This window comes from Ostrinia nubilalis, chromosome 13 (assembly GCF_963855985.1).
Source record: "Ostrinia nubilalis chromosome 13, ilOstNubi1.1, whole genome shotgun sequence".
NCBI classification, from domain to species: Eukaryota; Metazoa; Arthropoda; class Insecta; order Lepidoptera; family Crambidae; genus Ostrinia; species Ostrinia nubilalis.
The window spans coordinates 3692741-3719525 of NC_087100.1; the positions used below are offsets into that span (position 1 = coordinate 3692741).

The 26785-nt window shown below is 38.8% G+C and overlaps 1 protein-coding gene across 1 annotated transcript; it reads left to right on the forward strand.

Annotated features, from left to right (window-relative positions):
- Window positions 1-8: 8 nt before the first annotated feature.
- Window positions 9-13563, forward strand: LOC135077420 (large subunit GTPase 1 homolog). The gene is made up of 10 exons (XM_063971953.1): window positions 9-237; window positions 512-735; window positions 2622-2843; window positions 2965-3085; window positions 3233-3787; window positions 4296-4448; window positions 7374-7509; window positions 7973-8172; window positions 11077-11165; window positions 13108-13563. The coding sequence occupies exons 1-10, from the start codon at window positions 142-144 to the stop codon at window positions 13229-13231; spliced, it is 1920 nt and encodes a 639-aa protein (XP_063828023.1). The 5' UTR covers window positions 9-141; the 3' UTR covers window positions 13232-13563.
- Window positions 13564-26785: the final 13222 nt, after the last annotated feature.

Below are 26785 nucleotides of genomic sequence, written 5' to 3' on the forward strand. Positions count from 1 at the left end.
CAAACTTGACGTTTAAAAACATGTGTTTGTGACGGGTTGTTTGCGAATTGTGGTGTGCACGTTTATTTCAGTTTATTTCCTATTTCTACAAGTAATTAAGAATACCTTTGTTTATAGTAGTCTTCACGATTTCACGTGAAAATGGGCAAGAAAAATAAAGATTCCCTTGGCCGAGCGCTTATCAAAGACCGGTTTTCCAAGAATCGACATCGAAAACATGTGGAAGACAACACAATGGTAATGTTTTATCAATAAACCCATCAATCCTCACATTTACCATACAGCAGTATTCTGAAATTGCCTATAAATATGCTTAAAATGCTCTAGAGAGCATCTTTCAAAATCGTTTGTTCTTGTAATTCTGATCAATAACAAAAACCAACCCTTAACATCAAAAATCTAATAAGAAAAATTATCCTGTACATATTTATCTTTAATTAAATCATCGTTATAATTAATAAATTAATATTAGACAAACTCTTTTCCTACTTACTATTTTTTTCAATTTCAGCTTCATACGACAGAAGTAAATGATGGCTATGACTGGGGTCGCCTCAACCTTCAATCTGTCACTGCAGAGTCTTCCCTCCAAGAGTTCCTGTCAACCGCAGAACTCGCACAAAGGGAGTTTACCGCTGAGAAGATGAACTTGAAATACGTCAAATCTGTGCCCAGTGCGGTGGAACCAGTGACTTCACAGCCTAATTTTGACGAACCATTAACTGTACCAAGGAGGTATGTTTAACTTCATATAACATTGCTGATGGAGCTAACTATACTGTGTTAGTCTAGAAAACATTTGAAGTTGTACACTTACCTGGGTTGCATCATTTGGCTTATTCGGTTTAGGACAGATTCTGTTTAGGACAGATTCGGTTTACGACAGATTCTCTTTATGACAGATTCGTTTTAAGACAGAAATACAATTGAGTACATAAATTCAAAAGACAGATTATTAAAAAAAAAGTTAATTTAGCTAACTAGTTTTGAACAAAAAAAAAAGTTAAAATATTAATTGCATCTTATACTTTGCACAATAGTTTGAAATATTTTTTCAAATCGGTCCAGTAGCTTCGAAGCTTATTCAATGCAAACAAATAAATCTTTTCTCTTTATAATATTAGTGTAGATGTAGATTATAATATAATCCTACTTCCTACTAATATTATAAAGGCGAAAGTTTGAATGTCTGGATGTCATGATTGTCTGGATGTTTGCTACTCTTTCACGCAAAAACTACTGAACGGATTTTGTGACAAATGAATTTCAATAAATAAATAAGACGTCTAAAAAGCGCCATCTATCGTCATTGGTTAAAATCTACAGCAAAATCAAAATAAAAAATATTTAATTCAATTTAGACCACAGGTGGCACTTATGAACGTCAAAATATCTACACTAATATTATAAAGAGGAAAACTTTGTTTGGTTGTAACGAATAGGCTCAAAAACTACTGGACCGTTATTAAAAATTCTTTCACCATTCGAAAGCTACATTATTCACGAGTAACATAGGCTTTTGGGGTTTCATGCGGTGGCGTTCCCCCAAGCCAAATGAAACACCGGTTAGCGTTGAAACGATGTGTAATCGGTTATCGTTGTACACAACACAAAATATCACTCTAACAGTTTGGTAATCAGCGTAAACATTGCATGTATCACAAACAGCATACGGTATGATTAACTTATGTGCAATTATAATAGTTCGTGGAACGACCAAAAGTGTCGCCGCGTGAGCGGGAAAATGTGAAGTCCCGTTCCGTCAATTTTGACAGCTTGTGTCAGTGATGCGTTCAGAAATCCGAACGCCACAGGCTAAACATTATTTTGGAAAAAAATAGGGTTCCGTAAAATATGTAGTACACGCGCGCGAAGCCGCGGGCGGAAAGCAAGTAGTAAATAAAAAAAGCGCTGGACAAACTACTGTTTTTGACATTCGTAAATATTCATGCCGTGAAACGCCATCTATCAACATGAAACGATATGGGTAAAACGAGGTCCACGCGTACGAAGTCGCGGGCGGCCGCTAGTTACTTATCACATCATAATACATATTTCAGTCACACGTTTTAAATTAAAATAAAAAACATTTTCAAAATATTCAGTTTGTGCTCTCGTCGTATACACGACGCTATTAATGGAATACTCGGCAACTCATAAGCAGTCATACGACTAAAATAAATACACAATAGGTACCAGAGTAACATATATGTATATAAAGAAGTTTTCCATAATTTTATATTACATAGTAGGGGGAATTGGTTAACTCTATTCATGAGACGTTGCGTTGGTTAAAAAAACATTTTATTCTTGACTGTACAAAATCCGTCATAAAACGAATCTGTCATAAAGAGAATCTGTCGTAAACCTAATCTGTCCTAAACAGAATCTGTCCTTAACCGAATAAAGGCATCATTTTACTTCAACTATAACAATCGTCAACACTCTTATAGTTATGGTTCAAGGTGATACAACTCGGCCTTACTGTAAAGAAATCTAGTCTAAAATGGCACACAGCTTAATAAGAATTATGTGGTATTGCTGTATTATTGACAACAATATTTAGCTATCTATTTTATTCTACTTATAAATAAGTCTCATATTGTGTATTTTATATCCAGACCACCATGGACTCCAGGAATATCAGCTGAGCAACAGATAGAACGTGAGAGAGAATCGTTCCTTGACTGGCGTCGCCACCTAAATGACTTACAAGCTAAGCTGGGAGCTGCATTGACTCCGTATGAACGTAATATTGAATTCTGGAAACAACTTTGGAGGACTTTAGAGAAAGCAGACATTGTTTTGATCCTTTTAGATGCTAGGAATCCATTACTGTTCAGGTGATTAATTTATTTTAGACTACACAACTAATATTGTTAAATTTTAGAGTACTAAATTATTGTATCTAGTTACATGTACTGATTATTACAGGTTTAACATTGTAACCATTATTGTTTACAGGTGTAAAGATTTAGAGCAATATGCTATAGAGCAAAAGTGCAAATTCATCTTATTATTGAACAAGGCTGATTTGACAGCTGAATACGAACGGAAGTGTTGGGCTGAATATTTCAATAAAGAAGTAAGTATTTTTTATAATCTGAACCTTCTTTTTTCTTCTATTACTGCATGTTAAATGAAGTCCTAAAAAGGTGTTTTCAAAATGTTGATTTATTTTGATTACAAATGTATTATATTGTACTTACTAAATAAACTTGTTATCTTCCAGAACATTACTATTGCATTCTTCTCTGCAGCTAAGCACACAAATGAACGTAAAATATCCGAAGCCAGTGATAGTTCTTCCAAAAAAAGTCAAACTTATGACGTGGACGGTTCAGACACAGAGTCAGCTGACTCTATAAATGGTATAACCCAGAGTGATTTAGAAGAAGAAGCTCTAAACAGCACAGAAGAAGACATAAAGTTGTTTAAAAGACAACTCGGAGAACTGGACACAGCTGTCTCAAATACATCAGACAGATTAGACAAAATACAAGAGGTGTTGGACAAAGTCGTTGAAAACTTACGATTAGGCAAACCAATTGACTCCTACCCTAGTAATGTAGTACCTAAAATTGTTAATGAAACCCCTGACTCTTCAGAAGAAAGAGAAACAGTGAAAAATTCGTATGAAATTTTTGACAGAGATATGCTGTTAGAAATGTTGAAGAACCAGAATGTGGGAGCTCTTAAGAATCCACCTAGACTGTCAGTGGGGATGATTGGATACCCCAATGTCGGAAAATCTAGTACTGTCAATGTTTTAATGAAGACTAAGAAGGTAATTTGATTTTATTTATCAAAAACTGATTTTTCATGATAATTTTATGATGGTGTTGTTTGATGTTGAAATTTTGTCTTATGTATGAATTACTTTTAAATTCAAAATTAATAAGTCTGTTATGATAAAATCTGTTTGCCTGTAGTATAACAGCTCACAAAATAGCAGACTATTTATGAACCTGTCTAGTAAGGGCCTTGCCACACTGGCGGATTGCAAGCGTTTTGGCGTGCCCGCCGCGCCGCTTGCAATCCGCCAGTGTGGCAAGGCCCTAAGTCTTTCTCGAAATATATCAGACATTTAGTCTCCACTACAGGAGGATTTCCCCCTCTTATTTTTCAAAAGCAAAACTGAGATTTTGTCTCACACTTCCCTCACTAGCCAAATGGGTTGGGTAGGCCTGATGTTCGCACATTTCTCCCTTAGTCGCTTACGATATCCACGAAGTGGTCAAAAATTATTTTTCCGGTATCACAAAGTAATTAAATAAATCAATATTCTCATATAGGTTAGCGTCAGCGCCATGCCGGGGCACACCAGACACATCCAGTCTTTGATCCTGGATGAAGACATCGAGTTGCTGGACTGTCCTGGCCTCGTGCTGCCCGCGTATGCCGTCGCTCCTGACTTGATGCTGACTGCCGTACTGTCTATAGACCAGGTAACAGATCAGAGATCGTAATAAGCATGTGCATGTGGATTGAGTGATCCTTGCTTCAATCTTAACAAAAATCGAGGAAGTTTTACTTAAAATATGTTAAAACATTGCGATGAAGTTTAAAAATTTGTTAAACCTAAGATAAAAATGTTATGGCCAATAAATAGGAGCACTCATACCGCACGCTTTAAGAAAACGTCAACATGTTTATTTCAGAAAATAAAGCCTTTCCACTTCTTTTTATAGTATTGAAAAATTGTTAAGAATATGTTAAAACTATTAACAAATTCTGAAATTCCTTGCACGTCCCGTTCCAAAGTTATGACGATTATTTAGGATCACTCACACCGCACACTGGCCGTATGAGTGCTCTTCAAAATAATGACTTTTTATTAATAAATACGTTTTATTTCTGTTGGGAAATGTGTGCAAACTGACGAGCGAATTTGTTAAAGAATAAGTGTGACAAAACTTAAAAGCTGAAGGAATAAATTAACCTTTATTCTTTCCTCCAATATGCCGTGTGAGTGATCCTTACTTTTACCTCTATCTGCTCATATGTAGTTCGTAGGCAGACTGAGATAGTATCTAAAATTGTTAATTGTTTTTAACAATTATTTGGCATATATTTTGCTTTTATTAAGGTCATAATTTAAGAAATATCAGGCTTAGATGATTCCTAAAGGAAAATGTTGATTAGGGTACATATGATTTTTTATTTTGTGAGACTGTTCCGATTCGTCAGACGTGACAATGCAAAACCAATGCTATCTAATATGTAGTAGGTTTAGGGGCCTCCGCTAAAACTCGCGGGGGGCGTCCGTCGCCGCGATCGGCAGTAGCGCGAGTTTTAGTGGTTTACCCCTACATCTTGAATAATAGAAATAAAGAAACATTACAATTGTTTATAGGATTGAATTCAAATGACATTGGGAACTTTTTGCCCCACTTTTCGAAAAGTAGCGGACACAAACGAAACCTATCACAGATGATACATACTAATATCCAATGAATTTCCGTGCATTTTTTTTTTCTCTCTTATATGGGAATATTGAGAAAATGAAGTTTTAATATTTTATTTTATTTTACATTTAGGTAACATTTTTGACGACCTCCGTGGCGGAGAGGCGCACACACCGGTTTTCAAGGTGTGCCGGGCCAATCCTGAGGTCCCGGGTTCGATTCCCGGCCGGGACAATATAGAAAACGATCTTTTCACATTGTCTCTGGTTTGGGTGTGTTGTGGTTCGTCGTTCCCGATTTCCATAACACAAATGCCTTAGCTACTTATTTTGGGTTGGAGTAATATATGAGATGTTGTCTAATATTAATTTAAGTATTTATAATATTTTATTTATTTATATTATTTTATTTATATTTTTATTTATTTTTATTATTTTATTTACTTTTATTGGTTACTCTACAATGCCAAACAACATAACATGTAAAAATATCAAATCATTTTAGACAAATATATTTTCAACTTAGACTCGTCATATCTCAGAATTCCCATATCTCACAATATAGCGCTTTAAGTGAATATACCTACAAGTATAAAGCTTTGAAATAAAATACGTTTCATCTTTGTCCGCCGTGGGGCATTTTCTCATATTAAAGTTCCCAATGTCCTTTGACTTGTAATATGAATTGAGAAAGATACTCACGGTTTTATTTAAATAAATTACAAATTTCTCAACAAAACTGTTTTTTTTTTGGTTGGACTATAAAATACGATAAAATAATATTATTACTTAAATCTCACATGTAAACTTCTGATGAATCGAAACAGTCTCTCAAAATAAAAAAATCATACGTACCCTAATCAACATTTTCCTTTAGGAATCATCTAAGCCTGATATTTCTTAAATTATGACCTTAATAAAAGCAAAATATATGCCAAATAATTGTTAAAAACAATTAACAATTTTAGATACTATCTCAGTCTGCCTACGAACTACATATGAGCAGATAGAGGTAAAAGTAAGGATCACTCACACGGCATATTGGAGGAAAGAATAAAGGTTAATTTCTTCCTTCAGCTTTTAAGTTTTGTCACACTTATTCTTTAACAAATTCGCTCGTCAGTTTGCACACATTTCCCAACAGAAATAAAACGTATTTATTAATAAAAAGTCATTATTTTGAAGAGCACTCATACGGCCCGTGTGCGGTGTGAGTGATCCTAAATAATCGTCATAACTTTGGAACGGGACGTGCAAGGAATTTCAGAATTTGTTAATAGTTTTAACATATTCTTAACAATTTTTCAATACTATAAAAAGAAGTGGAAAGGCTTTATTTTCTGAAATAAACATGTTGACGTTTTCTTAAAGCGTGCGGTATGAGTGCTCCTATTTATTGGCCATAACATTTTTATCTTAGGTTTAACAAATTTTTAAACTTCATCGCAATGTTTTAACATATTTTAAGTAAAACTTCCTCGATTTTTGTTAAGATTGAAGCAAGGATCACTCAATCCACATGCACATGTAATAAGCATGTTTTAATTCCTCGTATATCTTTATTAGCCTTGGCGTTATAAAATTTCCCAGTACTTATAAATAAAACCTCTAAAAATAGCTAAGATACAGAAATTGCAGGACCGGTCCTTATGGAAATCATTTGTCTAGCAGGGGACATCATTTGACTGAAAGGAACGAATATAAATTGTAATCTCGTGACGTCACTTAATTTCTTGAAACAGGCATCGTTCCATACGTAGGGGTATGTGATATGTGACGAGGAATGCTGGTTTGTTTTCCGTCGACCTATTGTGGTGAACCCACTCAAGTTTACTAGAAGGGGTTAACAGAGACCTAAAAAAAGAAGTCAAGTCAAAACTCAAAAATGTCTTTATATGTTTAGATTTAGGTAAACATTGGAAAATTTGAGAAAAAAGAAAATAATAACAACTCCATATCTTTCTAGATGCGGTCTCACGACGCGGCCATGGCTCGTTTATGCCAGCTGGTGAGCCGCCACACCTTCGAGCAGAAGTATGGACTACTGTTACCTCAAGCCACTGACACTCTGGACTACAAGCAGATACTTACTGCGCATGCTTGTGAGTATTACAAGTATCCTAAATTGAACCCCAAAATTCAGCCCTTGCGTGCCAACCCAGTATCGCTTACTCAATATTGTGAATAGGTATTATGAATATATTCGTTATTCCGAGCTATAAGAGTGAAATTCGCTTGATTTCGGTATGGATCTTTATGAAACGACGCTCAACTCTTAGGAGAGCTGAATCACACCTTATTATTGATATTAGAAGTTGGGATTGGATCGAAATAGATCACGACATTGGGTAGTTTTTTTTAAACCTTGGCGAAAAAATCCTTTTGTGCGAAATAAAATTCTTCTATTCAATCTAGTACCCATAGTACAAGCTTTGCTTAGTTTGGAACTAGAGGCGAAGTGTAAAATGTTCAAAGATATTTATTATTATTGATTAAATATCAAAGAAAAATCTTTGAGCAGATAAATGACACATTTATTTTACAACAATATTTATTGATTCCCAGACAACAGAGGCTTCATGACGGCTGCGGGCCAGCCGGACCAATCGCGGTCCGCTCGTCTACTTCTCAAGGACGCCGCCAATGGGCGCCTCCGTTGGGCCGAGCTACCGCCGGGAAGCGAACCCGAGCCCTTAGAGAAGATGATTGAGGACAAGAGGTCTGAGAAGAGGAAGCCTACGCCTAGAGAAGCTAGGATGGTTGAGGTAAGTTTAGTTTCTAGGAAATGCCACTAGAAGGCGCCTCCCCTGGGCCGAGCTACCGCCGGGATGCGAATCCGAGCCCTTAGACCAGATGATTGAGGACAAGAGGTCTGAGAAGAGGAAGCCTACGCCTAGAGAAGCTAGGATGGTTGAGGTGAGTTAAGACACTATTTATGGCAGTTAGTTTCTACAAAATGCCACTAGAGGGCGCCTCCGCTGGGCCGAGCTACCGCCGGGATGCGAATCCGAGCCCTTAGACCAGATGATTGAGGACAAGAGGTCTGAGAAGAGGAAGCCTACGCCTAGAGAAGCTAGGATGGTTGAGGTGAGTTAAGACACTATTTATGGCAGTTAGTTTCTACAAAATGCCACTAGAGGGCGCCTCCGCTGGGCTGAGCTACCGCCGGGATGCGAACCCGAGCCCTTAGACCAGATGATTGAGGACAAGAGGTCTGAGAAGAGGAAGCCTACGCCTAGAGAAGCTAGGATGGTTGAGGTAAGTTTAGTTTCTAGGAAATTATGGTTGAGGTGAGTTTAGTTTCTAGTAATTGCCACTAGAGGGCGCTTCCGCTGGGCCGAGCTACTACCGGGATGCGAACCCGAGCCTCTAGACCAGATGATTGAGGACAAGAGGTCTGAGAAGAGGAAGCCTACGCCTAGAGAAGCTAGGATGGTTGAGGTAAGTTTAGTTTCTAGGAAATTATGGTTGAGGTGAGTTTAGTTTCTAGTAATTGCCACTAGAGGGCGCTTCCGCTGGGCCGAGCTACTACCGGGATGCGAACCCGAGCCTCTAGACCAGATGATTGAGGACAAGAGGTCTGAGAAGAGGAAGCCTACGCCTAGAGAAGCTAGGATGGTTGAGGTAAGTTTAGTTTCTAGGAAATGATGGTTGAGGCGAGTTTAGTTTCTAGTAATTGCCACTAGAGGGCGCCTCCGCTGGGCCGAGCTACCACCGGGATGCGAACCCGAGCCTCTAGACCAGATGATTGAGGACAAGCGGTCTGAGAAGAGGAAGCCTACGCCTAGAGAAGCTAGGATGGTTGAGGTAAGTTTAGACACTATTTATGGCAGTTAGTTTCTAAAAGACGCCACTAGAGAGCGCCTCAGCCCCCAAATAAAGAATACATAATTTTTAATTATTATAGAATACACACTTAACTGTCTATGTTTAATTTGTTTTGTATTTTCTTTTCCATCTAAAAATAATGCGCCATTTTCCTCAGTTCTAATTTTGTTGTGCAATATATCTATCCGATCAAAATAACTGTTTGGATTGTGGCGACACCAAGCCAATCCAAGCCGCCTACGTCCAACAAAACAACGGACCCGCAAACGGACGGGTGTCGTTTGTCATCTATCCCGAGGGAATCTAAAATCCCGTGTGAGTGGGCGATAACAACAGAATATAAATACGTTGATATAAAAAGTTGGCTTGTATGTGCTTTCAAAGGCTCACGTAGTCATTCTATGTAGGATTCCGTATAGATTTCAAAATAGAGGGGGGGGGGGGGGGACCAACTTTTTTCCACTTTGGAAGCGTCTGTCACGCAAACTATTCGGTTTAGAAAAAAAGTATTTTAGAAATCTCGATATCATTTTTGAAGACCTATCCATAGATACCCCACACGTATGTGTTTGACGAAAAAAAAATTTTTGAGTTTCAGTTCTAAGTATGGGGAGCCCCCAATATTTTTTTTTATTTTTTTATTTTTGCATAAAAAAACCTTAATGCGGTTCACAGAATACATCTACCTACCAAGTTTCAACAGTATAGCTCTTATAGTTTCGGAAAAAAATGGCTGTGACATAGTACGGACGGACAGACGGACGGACGGACGGACGGACGGACAGACGGACGGACAGACAGACATGACGAATCTATAAGGGTTCCGTTTTTTGCCATTTGGCTACGGAACCCTAAAAAGAAGTTATCTATGGTAAAGACCAATGTATTCAACTATCATTATGTTGTTAATCATCAGGTTGTATAGGATCAATTAGCATGATTAAATTCTGAGTTAAGCTATTGTAAGTCTCCAATTTCCTCCATTTAATTTAAATTTACTGTAGATAGATGTGCAGCATCTATTTGTGTAGGAAATCGCATACGTGCTTGTACGGCTTCTTTTGTTGCCTCCAACTAAAAAGGGTAAAATAACGTTTACAAAATAAGGTCATTTTAAGTGTAAAAAATGCTGAAAAGAGAAAACAAATGCTTATTGGATAGAACATGGATAATATTGGATCAGTCTACAGGATGCGGAATCCTAAATATAATAAAGTTGCGACGTTCGTGCGTGGTGTTCTGGCATCAATGGAACATTTTATACGTGTCTGCGGGTTTCTGACAGCTTCGATGTGACATCAATGCGGTCAGACATCATGTTAGTTCATCTCCTGTATGCGGTTGTTAATATTTAATAAAGATCAGTTTTTGGAGGTTAGAAGACAGCACGTTAAAATTGGTGACCTACTTTTAATCTCTGGATGCGGGCGGCGCAGGCGGCGGTCATTGTGAAATCCTTGGGGGAGGTCTTTGTCCAGCAGTGGATGTCAATTGGCTGAAACTAACGAACTTAACTTCTCTGTCTCATTGGCTTGTATTATCATCATTTCAACAGTCAACTAGACGTAAGGTTTTTTCGCGGAACGTTACACACAAAGCACCGCTCCTGTAACGCCCCTGGGTCTGCGGGTGTCTATGGGCGACGGTAATCACTTACCATCAGGTGATCCGTCTGATCGTTTGCCTCCTGTCACATAAAAAAAAAACATATCTCCCTTTTTTCCCAGCCGCTACCAGCTATCGTCATATGGTCGGTGGCGACATGGCAATGTAAAATTGGTTAATACTTGTCTTAATGTCATATTATATTCAAAATTTTCAAAAAGTTATAATTGTTACAGGGCTGGCTGAACAAATCGGCTGAGATCGACAACACATTCTTCGCCATGCAGAAAAGTTCCGCGCATGTCAAGGGAAAACCTATCTTAGGGTGAGTTGTACTTACGTTGTTCGGACCAGTCCAAAGTGGAGCGAGTAGAGCGGTTGCTCTAGGCTAGGGATGTTATGGATATGTAGTTTCGGTTAATGGATACGGTTACGGATATTGGAATAATATTATACCGGTTTCGGACTCCGTTACGGTTACGGATATGATATCTGTGCTAAGTATAGAATGCAATAGTGTAGATTCTAATAGTTGTCCAACACAGTTCATGCCTTATGAATAGAATGGGTACAGAAGAGATTTCTTTGGCATCTGTCATCTTCTTGGTCTCACAAAAAAGCTTTTATATTATGGGAAAAAATGTAATCATTAAAATATCAGCTTAGGGACTTGCTTGACTCTGCCTAAATCCGAAACCTTTGAATTAGTTATGGTTACGGTTACGGATATTTTTTAAAGTTTCGGTTACGGTTACCATATCCATAACATCCCTGCTCTTGGCGCCACAGTAAGGTAAAGGATTTGCCACCCTAAATGCGGTCTGCGATCAAGTAAAAGCAGCCCTCATAATGTATGATTACTTTGACCGACCGCAAACCGCATACAGTGTGACTAATCCTTAAAGGTCGCCCAAATGCTAACTAAAACCCGGTCTAGACTTGTGTTCAGTATACTCCCGACTTGTAAAATTAACTAGACCGAAGTGCCGCCAACATAATCTTGATCTACGTGAAAGGGACAAGATCCCAAAGTGGACACTTCGATCAATCCTTGATAAAGACCAGCGCTGCACATAGTTTTACAGAGTAAATACATTTTATAAAGATAAATGGTTTACTTATTCTATATTATTTCAAATCTAGCCTAGTTTATCCAGCAGTTATCGAAAGAGTTAGTATGTTCCATTTCGTTTTAAAATATCGCCCTAAATCGGACCGCTAACGTTGTATCAACGGAAATCGGCAGTAATACGTGTAAAAATAAATTCAGCTGGAATGCGCGTATCTTCGTAAGCTAGTCCATGCCATTACACTTCACTGAATGTTAACTGAAGAAAATATAAAAATAAGTGGGATCATTTCAGACGCTGGTATAAAAACATTTTCGGCTAAAACAAACACCGTTAAAGACCGTTTCGTCTACAAAAACATATCAAAAGCAATAATTACTGAAATTACAAAAAAAAAACTTTTTTATGTGTTTATCGCATACGCGAGTTAAAAAAGTGCATACGAAAATATCGTTCGTAACGAGCTAAGATGAAAGACTGAGAGTATATTATCAATTAGAGTTTAACCCTAAATAGCGGCGACGGAACGGTCCGCCTGGCGGCACGCCAACGGTTAATTCATAAAGTCCCAACTTCTTTATGAGCTGGAGGGTTAACGATCGTGAAAATTGCCAGGAGACCGTATTATAACGTGCATGTGGATTATAGATTTATATGATAGTTGCTTGCATCTAATGGAAAATTCTGAGGATTATCTTTAATTTACAATGTTGGTTAGTACTGTTGCAAGATTGTTGTGACTTGCGACGCTCTTACTAACAGTTGGCACGATTTTTTTTTCACAAAGCCCTTGGCCTACATTGAGATGCAGACCGAAGGTAGAAGCGAGCTTTACCCGGAATCCTCAACCATAGTGGATGTCATTTTTAACCGACTACAAAAGAAAAACATATGATCCCAGGTTTTTTATATGTACCTAACAGGATTTATTATTTAAATGGGATCACCATTTAAATTGTATCATTAGTTCAGTTATTTTTTTTTACTCAAAAAGGTAACCATTACCTCAGATTTTTGAGCTGATAAAATACATTATGCCTGAAAAACGCACATAATCCAAACTATTTTTACTCCTTTTGAAAGAAACTAAGTACTTTATAATTTAGTAAAAATAACATTAAAATTGAGCCTTATTAACTTTCTAATGTCTAAGGATATTTATTTATTATTTATTATTAATAAGACCCATTCTTCCAGCGTTGTTGGAGCGCAGCCGGCCGGAGCGCAAATAAGCAAACCCTGGAAACACGAGAAAAAACACGCAAACAAGAACAAAAGGGAAAAACTTAGGAGAGTCTACCATCACTTAGACGAACATTAAATTAACATGTGCAATATTAAGTGAACTTTAATTATACGTAATATAAGGTTCTGTTTTATTTGTAAAGCTGGATCTTGATCCCATAGGGAAAAATTGAGCTATGTAACAGCATTTTACAAAGAAGTTTACTAATATTATAGGACCCTATATTTGTACCAGTGAATTTGAATAGCCTACGTATTTTTGTGTATTGTAATTTTTGGATGGTATACTGTATGTGATATAAAACTAAACGTGTGTATATCTTTGTTAGCGCATTTATTCTATTGTGAGTCTGTGAGATAGAATTTAAGGTTTTTAAAAGTGACTTCAATAAAAGTGTATGAGATACAGTAATTGTCTTTTTTGCAAACATTTTTTATAAATCCTCTAGCTAGTACTTTCTCTGGCAGAGTCCAGGGGCCGTAGTATGAAGATACTGTTCGTTCGTTCGTTTCAGCCAAATGACGTCCACTGCTGGACAAAGGCCTCCTCCAAGGTTTTCCACAATGCACGGTCCTGCGCTGCCCGCATCCAGGCTCTTCCCGCGACCTTTACGAGATCGTCGGTCCACCTAGTAGGAGGCCTGCCCACGCTACGTCTTCCAGCCCGTGGTCGCCACTTTTTTCTTCGATAGAAGATACTGTAATTGTCTTTTTTTGCAAACATTTTTTATAATGAGGATCAGTACTGTTGTAGAAAATTCAATAAAACTAGTATCTACGTTAATCTTTAAGACATAAGAAAGATATATCTTTTTGAATTATCCAAATCGGACCATTACTTACGAAGATATTAAGTAATAAACATAGGCCGTTTTCGCCGCTAAAAGTCAACGTACGCAGGGCCGCGTGACGTCACTATATCCGAATCGAGCGCAGCCGGCGTACTATTGGGATGGAAAATATTTTTTTCCAGCTAAACTATCAGTTTTAGAAAAAAACTTTTAATAACATTTATTCATCAAAATAAAGTAACCTATCGACCAGTAATTTTTAAAAATAAAAATTGTGAAAAATAAGTATCGCTATGTCCAAAAACCACATTATCAAGTCATACCCAATTTCTGGCATGGGGGGGGGGGGGGTGTCATACCCAGCTTCTGGCCGAAGGGGAGTCATATCCAGCTTATGCTTATGGCCTGGGGGGAGGGGCAAGCTTTACGGGGGCGGAGGAGTCCTACCCAGCTTCTAGGCTAAGATTAAATAGATTTCCAGGAGGGAGCAGCTGTCCTTTCCTGCAGCAGCTGGCCCGCCCATGGGAACGGCGAATAGATAGGGGGCCGTCCATATATTACGTCATTCTAAATTAGGGGGGGGGGGGGGGGGGGGTTGGTCTGCGGATGACGGTAAATGATAGATAGGGGGGGGGGGGGTGTTTCGAAATTGACGTCATTCTTATTTATTTATTTATAGTTTATTGTTCACCTACAAAAAGATTATTTCTAAAAAGAAATTTCTTCCAGCACACCTAGGTTGGCACCCGGGGCGATCACCCCCCCCCCCCCTCCCCCTCGTCACAAGTCCTATGGCACCCCCTGGTACCCCCCCAGGATTTTTGGGGTTTCCTACCGATTGAAAGACAATCGCACCCCCCACCCCCCCGTATCATGACATAGACCGCAGATTTGCCATGCAGATGTGCCAGGGAGTACTAATCTGCGCGACTTGTGTCACCCCCTGATGCTTGGCACCCGGGGCGGAACGCCCCCACCGCCCCCCCTTCCGCCGCTACTGATTACATATAATACTAGCTGCCCGCCCCGGCTTCGCCCGTGGTACTTACGTGTATTATACATATAAACCTTCCTTAAGAATCACTCTATCTATTAAAAAAAAAATAAAAGGTGATTCTACAAGTGTTTTAATTTTGTCAAACTGGTAATGACGTCAATTTTGGGAGAAGGGGGGGGGGGGGGGGGTCATTAAGAAATGACGCTAGGATGATTGTAGGGGGGGGGGGTCTAAAATCTGAAAAAATCGATGACGTAATTTATGGACGGCCCCTAGGTAGGTACGTAGGTTTAACTCGGAAAAACTAAATAACAGGTAGGTATTGCGTGTACATCGAAATGATCTTCATAGCAATGTCTTGTAGCCTAGGCAGAGTGTATCTGCTTCAGCTATACCTTATTGTTAGAAGTAAATAAATTAATACTTATACATTTTTATATTTTACTTGGAAGAAGATATGACTAACAACACTTATGAACACTTTATTTGAATAAATCGCCAAATATACCACCGCGGAGACCCCAATCGCGTCTCTGCGTTCCATTGAATCGTATGAGCGTATGGATTTTTTGCGTAATTTTTCACAATTTCTATTTTTAAAAATTACCCATCGATAGCTTACTTTATTCTGATGAATAAATGTCATTACAAGTTTTTCTCTAAAACTGATAGTTTGGCTAGAAAAATATATTTTCTATCCACGCAGTACGCCGGCAGCGTTCGGATCGGATATAGTGACGTCATCGTCCCCGCGCCGGGCGGTCAGTGAACTTTTTTAGTAATTTGGCCATAACTTCGTCAATTTTTGTCGTAGAACAAAAATTTTTGGACTGTGTATTAAGGATTTCTTAACCCTATAAATCTGCATTCACAGCTAAAAATCGAAATGATCCTCATTCCTCTACTACTCTGACAGAGTCCAGCCCCCCTAGACAAAACGCACTTTTTGATCGAATCGAAAATTGAATCCGTCAAAACTCCATACAAAAAAGGGGCTTTTCGACCACTTTTCGACTGGTTTGCGATTATAATTTGCACTTTGTCTAGACCCACAGGGGCCGTAGTGTGAGTTTACGTCAAACGCATTCGATGTCGATTGCGTAAAAAAGTTACATTCAATGTATGACGGATCGTACAGCGCCCCTAGCGGAAACTTTCAAGAACTAAAATTTTCATATATTTTTTAACGCGCTCATTTGATGTCAACTCACTCAAGCCCTCAGAGTTCTTTACTAGAAAGAAAAATAGGTATGTATGTAATTAGAAGACTAAATTGACCGACTGTTTTTTAGTATTTTTAAAGGATATCATTTCAAAATTAAAATAACATTTCCTAGAGACATTTCCAGCTTTTTACATTACGAAACTGAGTGATTTGATTTTTGTCTACAATTCATTTATAATCTAGGTTCAAACAAAACTCAGTATTAACCTACCAGATCAGAAATATTACACAGAAAACAAAATTTTTAAAATAACATTTTGTTAGAACTGCTACGTCTAAAACCACTTCGATCAGTCATCGTAGTCTCAAAATCACTGGCGGGCGGTTCTTAATATTTTTTCGGCCGATACCATCAATCTGATTTATGCATAACACGTAGTTACACAAATACGCCGGGAATTCTTATGGCGCAATGTTGGCCTGAATCCCCTGATTTATCGCCCAACGCTAATTTAAGACAAGTGGTCGATTTTACGCGGAAAGTCGTAATCGACAGGCCGTAAGTTCACTTGTATTTAATGTTATTATTATTGCTGTAAACGCAGTCATAATGCGGCTAATGTATGGTCGCAACCACGCCCGATAATCACTGCTAAATTATATTCACAAATTCGCAATAATTCTTAGAAAACTAGAATCACCTCACACTGACTGTCCGCCCATGTCGCGTGGCACAAAATTATGGCCACTTCTGTCCCAAACCTACCTAATAGTTGTGTGTGTTGAATTTGATACCATACCCCAGTAATCCTACTAGGTGGACCGACGATCTGGTAAAGGTCGCGGGAAGAGCCTTTATGCGGGCAGCGCAGAACCGTTCATTGTGGAAAACCTTGGGGGAGGCCTTTGTCCAGCAGTGGACGTCATTTGGCTGAAACGACGACCCCAGTAATAAATAAAATGCTCTACAACCCGATCAGCTAACTGCGTACCTCGCTGGAATGCGACTCTCCCTCGCACTCACCCGCACGTCTCCCCGCGTTCGCCCCGTCCGTATCAGAGCGTCGATGTGACGTCACGGCTGCCAGGTGCGCAGTTAACTCGATCGGGTTGTATAAGCCCCATTGTAGGGCGCCCATAGAATCCCTGCAGGCTATACCAGCTATACTATAGTCTGGTCTGTGAGCACGTAGAACTATGTCCAATGACCCCAAGCTACCCATCCTTATCGCTCGCGCGTAATTATGTTGCTGTCGCGCTCGCACACTCACTGCGGACGCCCGTCGCACTGTCGCGACAGCAATATAATTACGCGCGAGCGATAAGGATGGGTAGCTTGGGGTCATTGGACAAAATTCTACTTGCTTACAGACCGGGCTTTAGTTAGTCAATGAAAAAAATGCTTCGTGACGTGTGAAAATCAGGTTCATTCGGTTGTCAATCACTTTGAGTTTGAGGTTTGAGGAATTGAAAATATGTTCATTACCTACTTAAGATACAAGTCCAAGATGAACTGCAGACCGCAGACTGCAACCGCAAAATGCAAACTTCTATGAAATCTGCAACGCGGCGCGCGCCGCAGCTGCAAGCCGCAGTGGGGATTTCATAGAGATTTGCTGTTTGCGGTTGCAGTCTGCGGTCTGCAGTCCAACTTGTACTTCTGCCTTGACGAATTATTTATTCATCTTCAATCTTCTTAATTTTCTTGATGGCATTCGGAGCAAGAAACCTTCTTCCATCTTCATTCTTCTTATTTCGTTCGTTCGTTCGTTCGTTTCAGCCGAAAGACGTCCACTGCTGGACAAAGGCCTCCCCCAAGGATTTCCACAAAGACCGGTCCTGCGCCGCTTGCATCCAGGTACTTCCCGCGACCTTCACCAGATCGTCGGTCCACCTAGTGGGATTCTTCTTATTTGCTTGGTGGCAATCGGAGGAAGAAGTCTTCTTCAGCCTTCTTTCTTCTATTTTTTCATGATGGTGTTCCATCGGAGCAAGTTCTCATAAAGGAGACCTTTTCACTTTGCTGTTGACATGTCAACAATTATCAGCAGCAAAGCGGAAAAAGACAATTTTATGGAGAACTTTCGCTTCTTTCTTCTCTAGTTTTCTTCTGCTGTCTTCCTTTTGTTACTTCAATCAGCCTGAAAAATTATAAATGCTTTCTTTAATACGAGTATTTAGTTGCTAATGGTTTTGAAGTTCAGCTGTAATTCCTAAGAATTATTATAAATAGGTAACTTGAAAAAATCGAACTGCCTAAGGAGGGAATCGAACCCACGACCTTTCACTTGCCGAGCAAATGCTCTTCCATCTGAACTACTTAGACATTGGATTATTGATAGAAACTGGATGGCCCAATCAAAGTAGAATGTAGCTAAGTGATTAATCAACTCATTGTAGCATAGAGTGTAGCAGTTAAAGAAACGATTCAAAAAAACTTCTTTTAAAATCAAGGTGGTAACCCATCTTCCTTCAAGACCCTGACCATTTATTAAATGTAGCTTTTGGCGGGCACATTTAATCTAGCTCGCAAAACGAGTTAGCAAATTAAACGATATAATTAAATGTTCTAATTACTATACCGCTCGTTTCCCACAACGAAGATTAGGAACCAGCTCTTGGCATAGCCGAGTGTTGGAAATCCTATTTAAAGTGCCTTGTATATCATTGAGTGGAAAATGTAAACATTTCTGTTTGTGTAAATACACGGTCCGTAGAATGCGAAGGCCCCGGAGAGATGTTGTTAACCGCTTTTAAACTATTGCTATGGTAAATTACGTGCCTAAGTATTAATTGGTAGTATTAAAGTAATAAGTACCTACTGGACGTTTTAAAGCGCTTTTTAAAAGACTTCTTGCAAAAAAACAAATGAGTTTTTATTTAAACCTTTTATACGACAATATTCGAAAGGTCTCAATAATATCTACTTTTTTACCTCACAGCAGAGGCCATCGAAAAATACATTAAATCATTCCTTCTTACTACAGTATGATAAATTATAACTGAGAGTGACCGCCCGACAAAGATTTTGATGAATTGGTTGTTACCTATATCTGTTGTTCCTAATTAATACGTAAAGTATGTTTTAAATTGATAGCTCCCAAGTCCAGACTTTGGTCTATGGTTACTTTCGGCTACCATTAGGCGGACTTATAACTACCGGCACCGCGTCATCGTGTCATAAAGGTAGCCGCGTATTAATGTGCCCCAAATCTAAATTACCACATCAACGCCGCCATAAAATTTATTACAATCCAGACTCCAGTTCACACTACGTGGCAGAACCGAGGTGAATGACAGAACTTCCTGTATTTTTACTCCATTCTACATTTACAACGTGGATTTACAATCGATTATTGCTGTGCCAAAACGTAAACAAATGACAGTTAATTGAAACATTCAAAAAATATAGTTTTCCGGACCACCGCGGACATTTTAACGACTCTTCTAAATTAGAACAACACACAGATTCGACGGAAATCCAGAGGCATTCACAATGACTAACGGTGACTTTCACGATGTATTTAATTCGGCTAATGTGGCCATACATCTTTTGGGGAATCGGGAGGAGACAAGACCGGCGGTTTTTAGTTTTGTTTGCGACGTTTCGCGGTTAATGTCGTGGGCATCTGTTTCCTCTTTGAGTCTTATCGGCTATTATCTATTATGTAAAGGCTGTCTGACGTCACAAAACATAAATTGCGTTGCGGTGCACGCTTCCATTAACAGTTGTCATGCAGCGACAAAATTGGCATGTGTAGTTTTCATTCATTAGCAATTTTCTTCTTTGGAATCTGTTACAGTTACAGTTTCATATTCGACTGAGTCTCCCAGCGTGCATATATGGATAGAATGATTTGACTACGTCAGAGATTTCGCCCTTCGGTTATTAGAAATGCCTCAAGGCAAAGCTGTTCCATCAAAGCAATCAAAGCCACCAACCCAGAAACACATCTTGATTTTTTCAATAAAGGCAAGTTCATTCATAAAAAAACACTCATAAAACTCATTTATTTTTGCAAATAGGCTTTTAAAAACACTTTCACACGTCCCAGTATTAACTCTACCACTGCGACGGGACAATAAATGGGCCAGTGCTGAGAAGTAAGATAGTACATATACATTTTCAGCAACCCTGGAGCAAAATGCATTTACCCAGTGGGCAGACTTGCCTAGAATTGGTGGTGCTATAATAAAGCTTAGCCTACGGCCGTTGACTTCATGGACTTACGTGTGGTCCTGCTGAAACTATAATGCCCCCTACGCATTCTTTCATGACACAGTTTAAATTTAGTGTTGTCAAAAGAAAACAAACCATTTCTTTTATTAGCTAATGTGTTATTATAACTTCGTATAGGACATTTATTATAGCTGTGAACTGTGAAACCACACTTATGACGAGAACAAAACCATCAGTATCATCTGAATGTTTGATATAAAAAGACGGCCACACTTCTTTGAACCAACTATCGGTTTCATCGGTCTCCCTTTGATCATCTGCCCTATATTTAGATAGAAACAAATGTTATTTTAATAAATTCCTGGTTATCAAACTGGCAATACCCCAAAGACTGGGTAGGTACCTACAGGTGTGCACTGAACCGAATTCAAGTTTTGTTTTATACGTACATTTAAAAGTGTATGTATTTTTAAACAGTCTGCTTGATCGGGATTGAAAATAGCCAAGGTTGATCTCTAAATAATCAACCGCTTGGAAGGAAAGCGTAGGTTTTAAATGTTTGAATATATTCCACTAATAAATTGGGAGAGAAATTAAAACGTGTGAATTGCTCGAATAAAAATCGGCAGTACCTACTACCTACATACGAGTACCTACTTACCAACATCTTTAGTAAACATACCTAAAGCTCTAAAATATGAATTATCCAAAAAAAAGGAGGAGGAAAATTTGAGGAGCTGCAGGTACTTATTCATTCTCTTGTCTTGATTTGTAATATGTACCTACCTACATAATTAGTAAAACTACCCGTAAAAATGAATTAGTCGTGTTGTAACTAGCTAGATGATATTTTTATAACGCCTGACGATCTTGATAAACAATGTTTACAAAAGAAGAAATTTTTTTGTTCAAAATTTTCTCGCTCTTTGAACTATGAGGAGTCATTGAACGTTTAAAAGTCTACGTAGGCGGTTGACGTATAACAGCAACATTTTTCAACTTATGGGCGGAATCCGGCGTCATAGGCCTGAGTAACAACTGAAGATTGAGGGTTTCTGTCGACGGGCCCACGCGTCTTCGCCGGACGAATTCATAAACATTCATTTTCGTTGCACCCGGCTCTAGGATTGCAGCATTATTGCAGTTTAAACTGCAACATATCAGCTGTCCATGGTGCAGACACCGTGGCAAAACAATTGGTGTGAATCACGTCAAACAAACACGAACACGGACTTCAGCGAATCACGGTATGGCTCATGCGGTCAGCACACAGCAGTCAACACTGACAGTCAGTGTAAATCTTCCAGAAATCTTATTTGCAAAGTAACCAAGTCTAAACCTAATTCTAAACTAATTCTTTGAACCCAATTTTGAAAATGATTCACAATTTGTCATATTAATAGGATCAATTTTAGCTCTTAGTAAGGTCACCCGGGGCGAAAGCAACTACGAGACTAAAGTGACTACCTAATTGGTGGTATTCTTAATCTGATGGAATTTCAACAAAGTGTCATCAACGTTGAAGCATCATCATTTCAGCCATAGGACGTTCACTGCTGAACATAGGGCTCTTGTAGTCTCACCTTTAAAGCTTAAAAAAGCAACAATTGCTCTATGTTGATTTGACGAATTCTTCACCCTTTAATTTCTGATTTCATTTCAGTAAAATATGGTAAGACTAGCTTTCCGCCCGCAGCTTCGCCCGCGTGGAATTTTGTCTTTCACAGAAAAACTTTATCACACGCGTTCCTGTTTCAAAAACCGGGATAAAAACTATCCTATGTCCTTTCCCGGGACTCAAACTATCTCTATGCCAAATTTCTTCAAAATCGTTTCAGTGGTTTTGGCGTGAAAGAGAGACAGACAGACATACAGAGTTACTTTCGCATTATAATAATATTAGTATAGATATAAAGAGTTCTCTTTGTTGATATTTTTGACTACGGAACTCTGAAACGTTTTTAAAACTTACATGTTTGGAGCATCCGTAAAGTATTCTGACCGTGATAATTACCCTCCCGGCGGTATTTATAACCGTGGTTTATTTTTAACTTTGTAGTAGTCCCAACAATGACGTTGACTCTGAAGAGAGTAGAATTGCACGATTTTTTTACTGTCAGACATATAATGTGGGCAGGGAACGTGTAAGTCGTTTACAAGGTAATTGGTCCTATCAACATTTAGACAGCTAGACGTGTACACGAGTAAATAATTTCTGTTTTTTTTTACTTTTGCCAAAATTAATGCCAAGTCCCTAACAACATAGTTACCTAATTTTAAATAGGTAAAGTAAAATGCAAAAAAGTTGTATGTATCTGGTTATTTAACTAAAATAGCTAGTTTCATCTCAAAGTTTGAGCTAGATAGAGATTAGGTGAAATCTATCCAGATAAATCCCAAGCCTAACAGTATAAACATCTCAAAAGTAGTTAGGTAAATATTTCTGTGAAGTAATTATCACTATCGAAGCTGTAGAATTCTGGCAATACAAGAGATGCAGTGATAGGAACGAGGGTTGATATTATACAGTGTGGAATTTTGTTATGTCACCTGGAGGGGGAAGTAGGAAATCTTTGAACGCAGTTTTCTTTCTTTTCAAAAATAAAGGAATGTTTTCATTGAGTAAAATTTTCTATCATCAGTATTAAGAGTACCTACTTTTCCTCCAGTGGCATTACAAAATTCCACCCTGTATAGTCACGTAGCATCAATCTCAGCTGAGGTAGAGCGAGAGGAGTGGACTCTAGGTTATAGGCGCCAGGTGGTAAGAGGTGCCAAAATACACTGTTTTAATATACGGCACTGCGTTCAGTAGGTAGAGACGACACTCGGCATCTCAGGGTCGAAGCTTTCTCTTGTACCGTGACTGTCACCAACCAAAAGTTTTCGGAAATAAACATAGAAATTGAAAGCATTTAAAGAGGGAATGTGCTATCAAAAGTGTCTAAATAGAAACAAGGTTCAGCAGTTTAGCACTTTCATGGACAGTGAACTGCTATAGCATTCATGACTATTAAACTTTTATTGTGTCTGGGTTACTGTCCGGGAAAGTGTTAGTAACTTTATTAATGTACAGATGAATATTCTAAAATCTTTTTGTTGCTTCCTAAGTCCTAACCGCTGTGAATGAACGCATGCGCACGAGATTTCGAAACTAATTCTCGGTATACGCTAATGGCTGCACCGCATTTATTATTGTCAGTTCATTCATTCGAGTACAGGTGTCAACTAGGGAGCTTACGGCAGAAATATATCGCATCTTAAAACTAGTGAAATTAGTTCAATCTGGTCTGGTAGCCATTAAACGTTGTCAATTCAGATTTTCTCTCTTCATTTTTGCTACAGAATTTTATTAACAGACTTTTGCAACGAACGTTCTTTAGCTGAAACTAAGAAGGGATACCTCCGCGTGCATTATTGACACAGGCTAACCATTCAGGAATCTTGAATGTCTGGAAATTCTCACCTGAATATCACTGATAACTTTTTATACCAGTAAGTGCATTCGTCCAGGATGTTGTTCTTTGACGCAAGCAACACCGCAGGCAACTGCTAGTGGACATTAAACGGAAGAGGAAAGCTGTGCTATTCGCAGCCGTACTTGATCTAAATTAAGATGCGTAGGGTAACGCCCCCCATTCTGCTGTCAGTTGGGCGGCGTTTGTCAGCGGCCGGGTCTGATTAAACGGCTGGGTTGTGCTGAATGGTGATTGCTCGTGACAAGACGTTTAGCAAGGGGCTGTGGGTTACGTTCTTGGAAAGTTCTTGGATTGTGCAGTCATTTTAGATGTTTTCTTGACGCCACGCTATGTAGAGACCGGGTTGAAACAGTGCTTACTACCTGCCGACTCAGTATGGTGGAGATTTTACCAGGGACACAGAAATTGCTTTAATTCAGCATTGTCGCTCATGAAAACAAACCAACTGAAGCAAACCCATATCAAAAGGGACACAATTTTACCTACTTAATAAATATAGGTATAATTTCGTTTGGTATCGTTCCAACATACGTCAACTTTTACGTAAATATTAAAGTGTTTTTGAGGGTGATTGTTTTGTGTAGTCTGATCTGTCTACCTACCTATACCTAATGTCTTGCTGAGGGTGAATGTTTTTAGCTTTAGTTTAATGTTTTAGTAGCCACTGCCTAGTACAAAAGCTAAGAAAGAGCATGTTTTACTCGCTATTAAACGCTATGATTTCATGTCCAATGGTTTGATGTTAGGTGTTATACTGGTGCGTTTGTTTACCGATTACCTATTCCCTGTTATAACCCAAGAAATAGGTCTACGTTCCCAGTTCGGAACGTTTGTAAACACGAATATTTCCGTGCTTCCCACTTGGTCGTCGAAAGCGTTCAATCAATCCGCACCGGTGTTTGCCTTTGCGTTATTTTTACAGCTAGCTACAAAGATATTGTTACGTAAATTATAGACAAAATTACCTCATACCTATTCTTTAGTTGGTGCTAGAAAACAATAGATTCCCTTAACACATTTAATGCCGAATACACGGCGCCGTGGAGCGGTAGGAGGCCACTTCCACGGCACCGTGGAGGGGCGGGGGGCCGAGCACACGGCGCCGTGGATCGCGACCGTATCGTTTCTATGAGGCTGTATGCCGCCGGCTTTCACGGCAGGGTCACGTAGCTCGTGCAGCCACACGCACGATTTGTCGATCTCACAAATACTTTTTTCGGATTTTGACTAGCGTGATATTTGTATTTTATAGACGGCTGTCAATCACGCGTAATTTTCGCGCCAAAATGAGTGAAGTGTCGGGTCCGTCGAAGCGCTTTTCTACTGATAATTCTTCGATTTCTGGTGCTAAAATATGAATTTGTGACAAAATAATATAATCAAAAATATATAAACACATATATATATTTATATGAATGTAAAGGATGCGACAGATCGCCAGGTTTCTGTACCCAATGTTTTTGTAATTTTCATTCATAGTTTTCAGACTTTTAAGCATTTTATTTTTTAGAAACAAAACTTTTTCCTGTTTTTCATATAAATTTACGATTTGTGTATGTTTTTCTTTTGAATTTTATCTTTTTTAATAATAAACACTAAATTTTTAAGTTCCACAAATGATTAATTGTTTATTTTCATCCATTAACCTAATAATAAAATATAAATAAACCATAAAATAGATTAAAACAAGATAATCTCTCCTCCCCACGGCGCCGTGTTGTCGGCCACACACATGCTGCCAGGCCGACTACACGGCACCGTGGATTATCCTTTTTTTTACTTAAATTCATTCCAAATGACTTTTTTTTTTGATAAATCGTCCTAGGGTGCCTTCTATTAACTATAGAAACATTAAAATAATTTGGTCCTACGCGAACATCTTTGATGATAAGGTGGGAATTGCACATACATCTCAGTATTAAATAGGCATTAAATGTGTTAAACTAGGTAAGTAACTATTTCCCTTCAGTAAGTGGCAGGCCTGTCTTGTGCATAAGGACAGACTCCCCCGTGGCTGTTTTGAGCTGTGTTTTGATAATCTTCAGTCATCATCCAGTATTGACAGTATCCAAGGACGCCCTTTTTGACAACGTGGGTTGCCGTAAGCCAGCCAATAACCGGATGTAATCCAACGCATGCGCTACGGCAACCCGTCACCGTTTCCTCGGCGTGCGCTGTCCACGCATGCGCGGTTCTTCGCCTTTTAGCTGCGCTGCTTAGCAACCAAGCCGACGACGTGACGTGTTGATAACAATGATGACATATGGGATGTTTAAATGTGCTGTGTTTTTATATTTTATTTTTTATGAGTTTTTGGAATCCTTTTTATTAGTTTAGCGTCATAATTACTCTATTTGTCTTGACGTGAATGTCGGCAAGTTCTTCAATTCCTGGCAGCGACGACGTACAACTGGTACAATGCCCTCATTGCCCACAGCCCCGGTTTTTTAAAGGTAACCGGGGCTTGAATATACACATTGGCAGATGTCATAAACCCCCTCATGTTTCCTCACCAACAGTTTCTCCAGCTCCACACCCGGCTAACCAACCTCTTTGGCAAACTCTCGGCAACCTAAAAAATTCACTTCCACTCTTGAAAAGAATCCCTCGTTCTGCACGGCCTTCAGTCGCTGTTGCTCTAGCACATTGCATCGAGCATGTGATTAGAGTAAACACGACTGAGAGCTGGGCAGAACTCCTAACGTTTTCCTATAGAATCCTACATATCAATCAAAATATAGTTCATTCAACTTATGATGGTGATTTAGACAGATAAAACGTTTCGTTTTATGATTCTAACTTTCTACGAATAAAAATATTGAGTTGTAAAAATCAATTACTTTTGTGTGTTTTCATCCTTCCAAAATATCAATCACTAATCTTTCTCAATTAACCTAAACAAGAATTTCTATTTATTTGTCGGCGCCGGACACAGATGCTGCAAATTATTATTGATGATTAATAGTACCAATCTTAATATTATGTTATCTGTAGAAATCTGTAGAGCAGAAGGTTTGT

Bases quoted from the DNA above. Each gene is read 5' to 3' on its own strand.
- LOC135077420 (XM_063971953.1), top strand. From the start codon at position 142: ATGGGCAAGAAAAATAAAGATTCCCTTGGCCGAGCGCTTATCAAAGAC. The intron at 2,844-2,964 runs GTGATTAATTTA...TATTGTTTACAG, and splicing joins AGGAATCCATTACTGTTCAG to GTGTAAAGATTTAGAGCAAT. The intron at 7,510-7,972 runs GTGAGTATTACA...ATTGATTCCCAG, and splicing joins GATACTTACTGCGCATGCTT to ACAACAGAGGCTTCATGACG.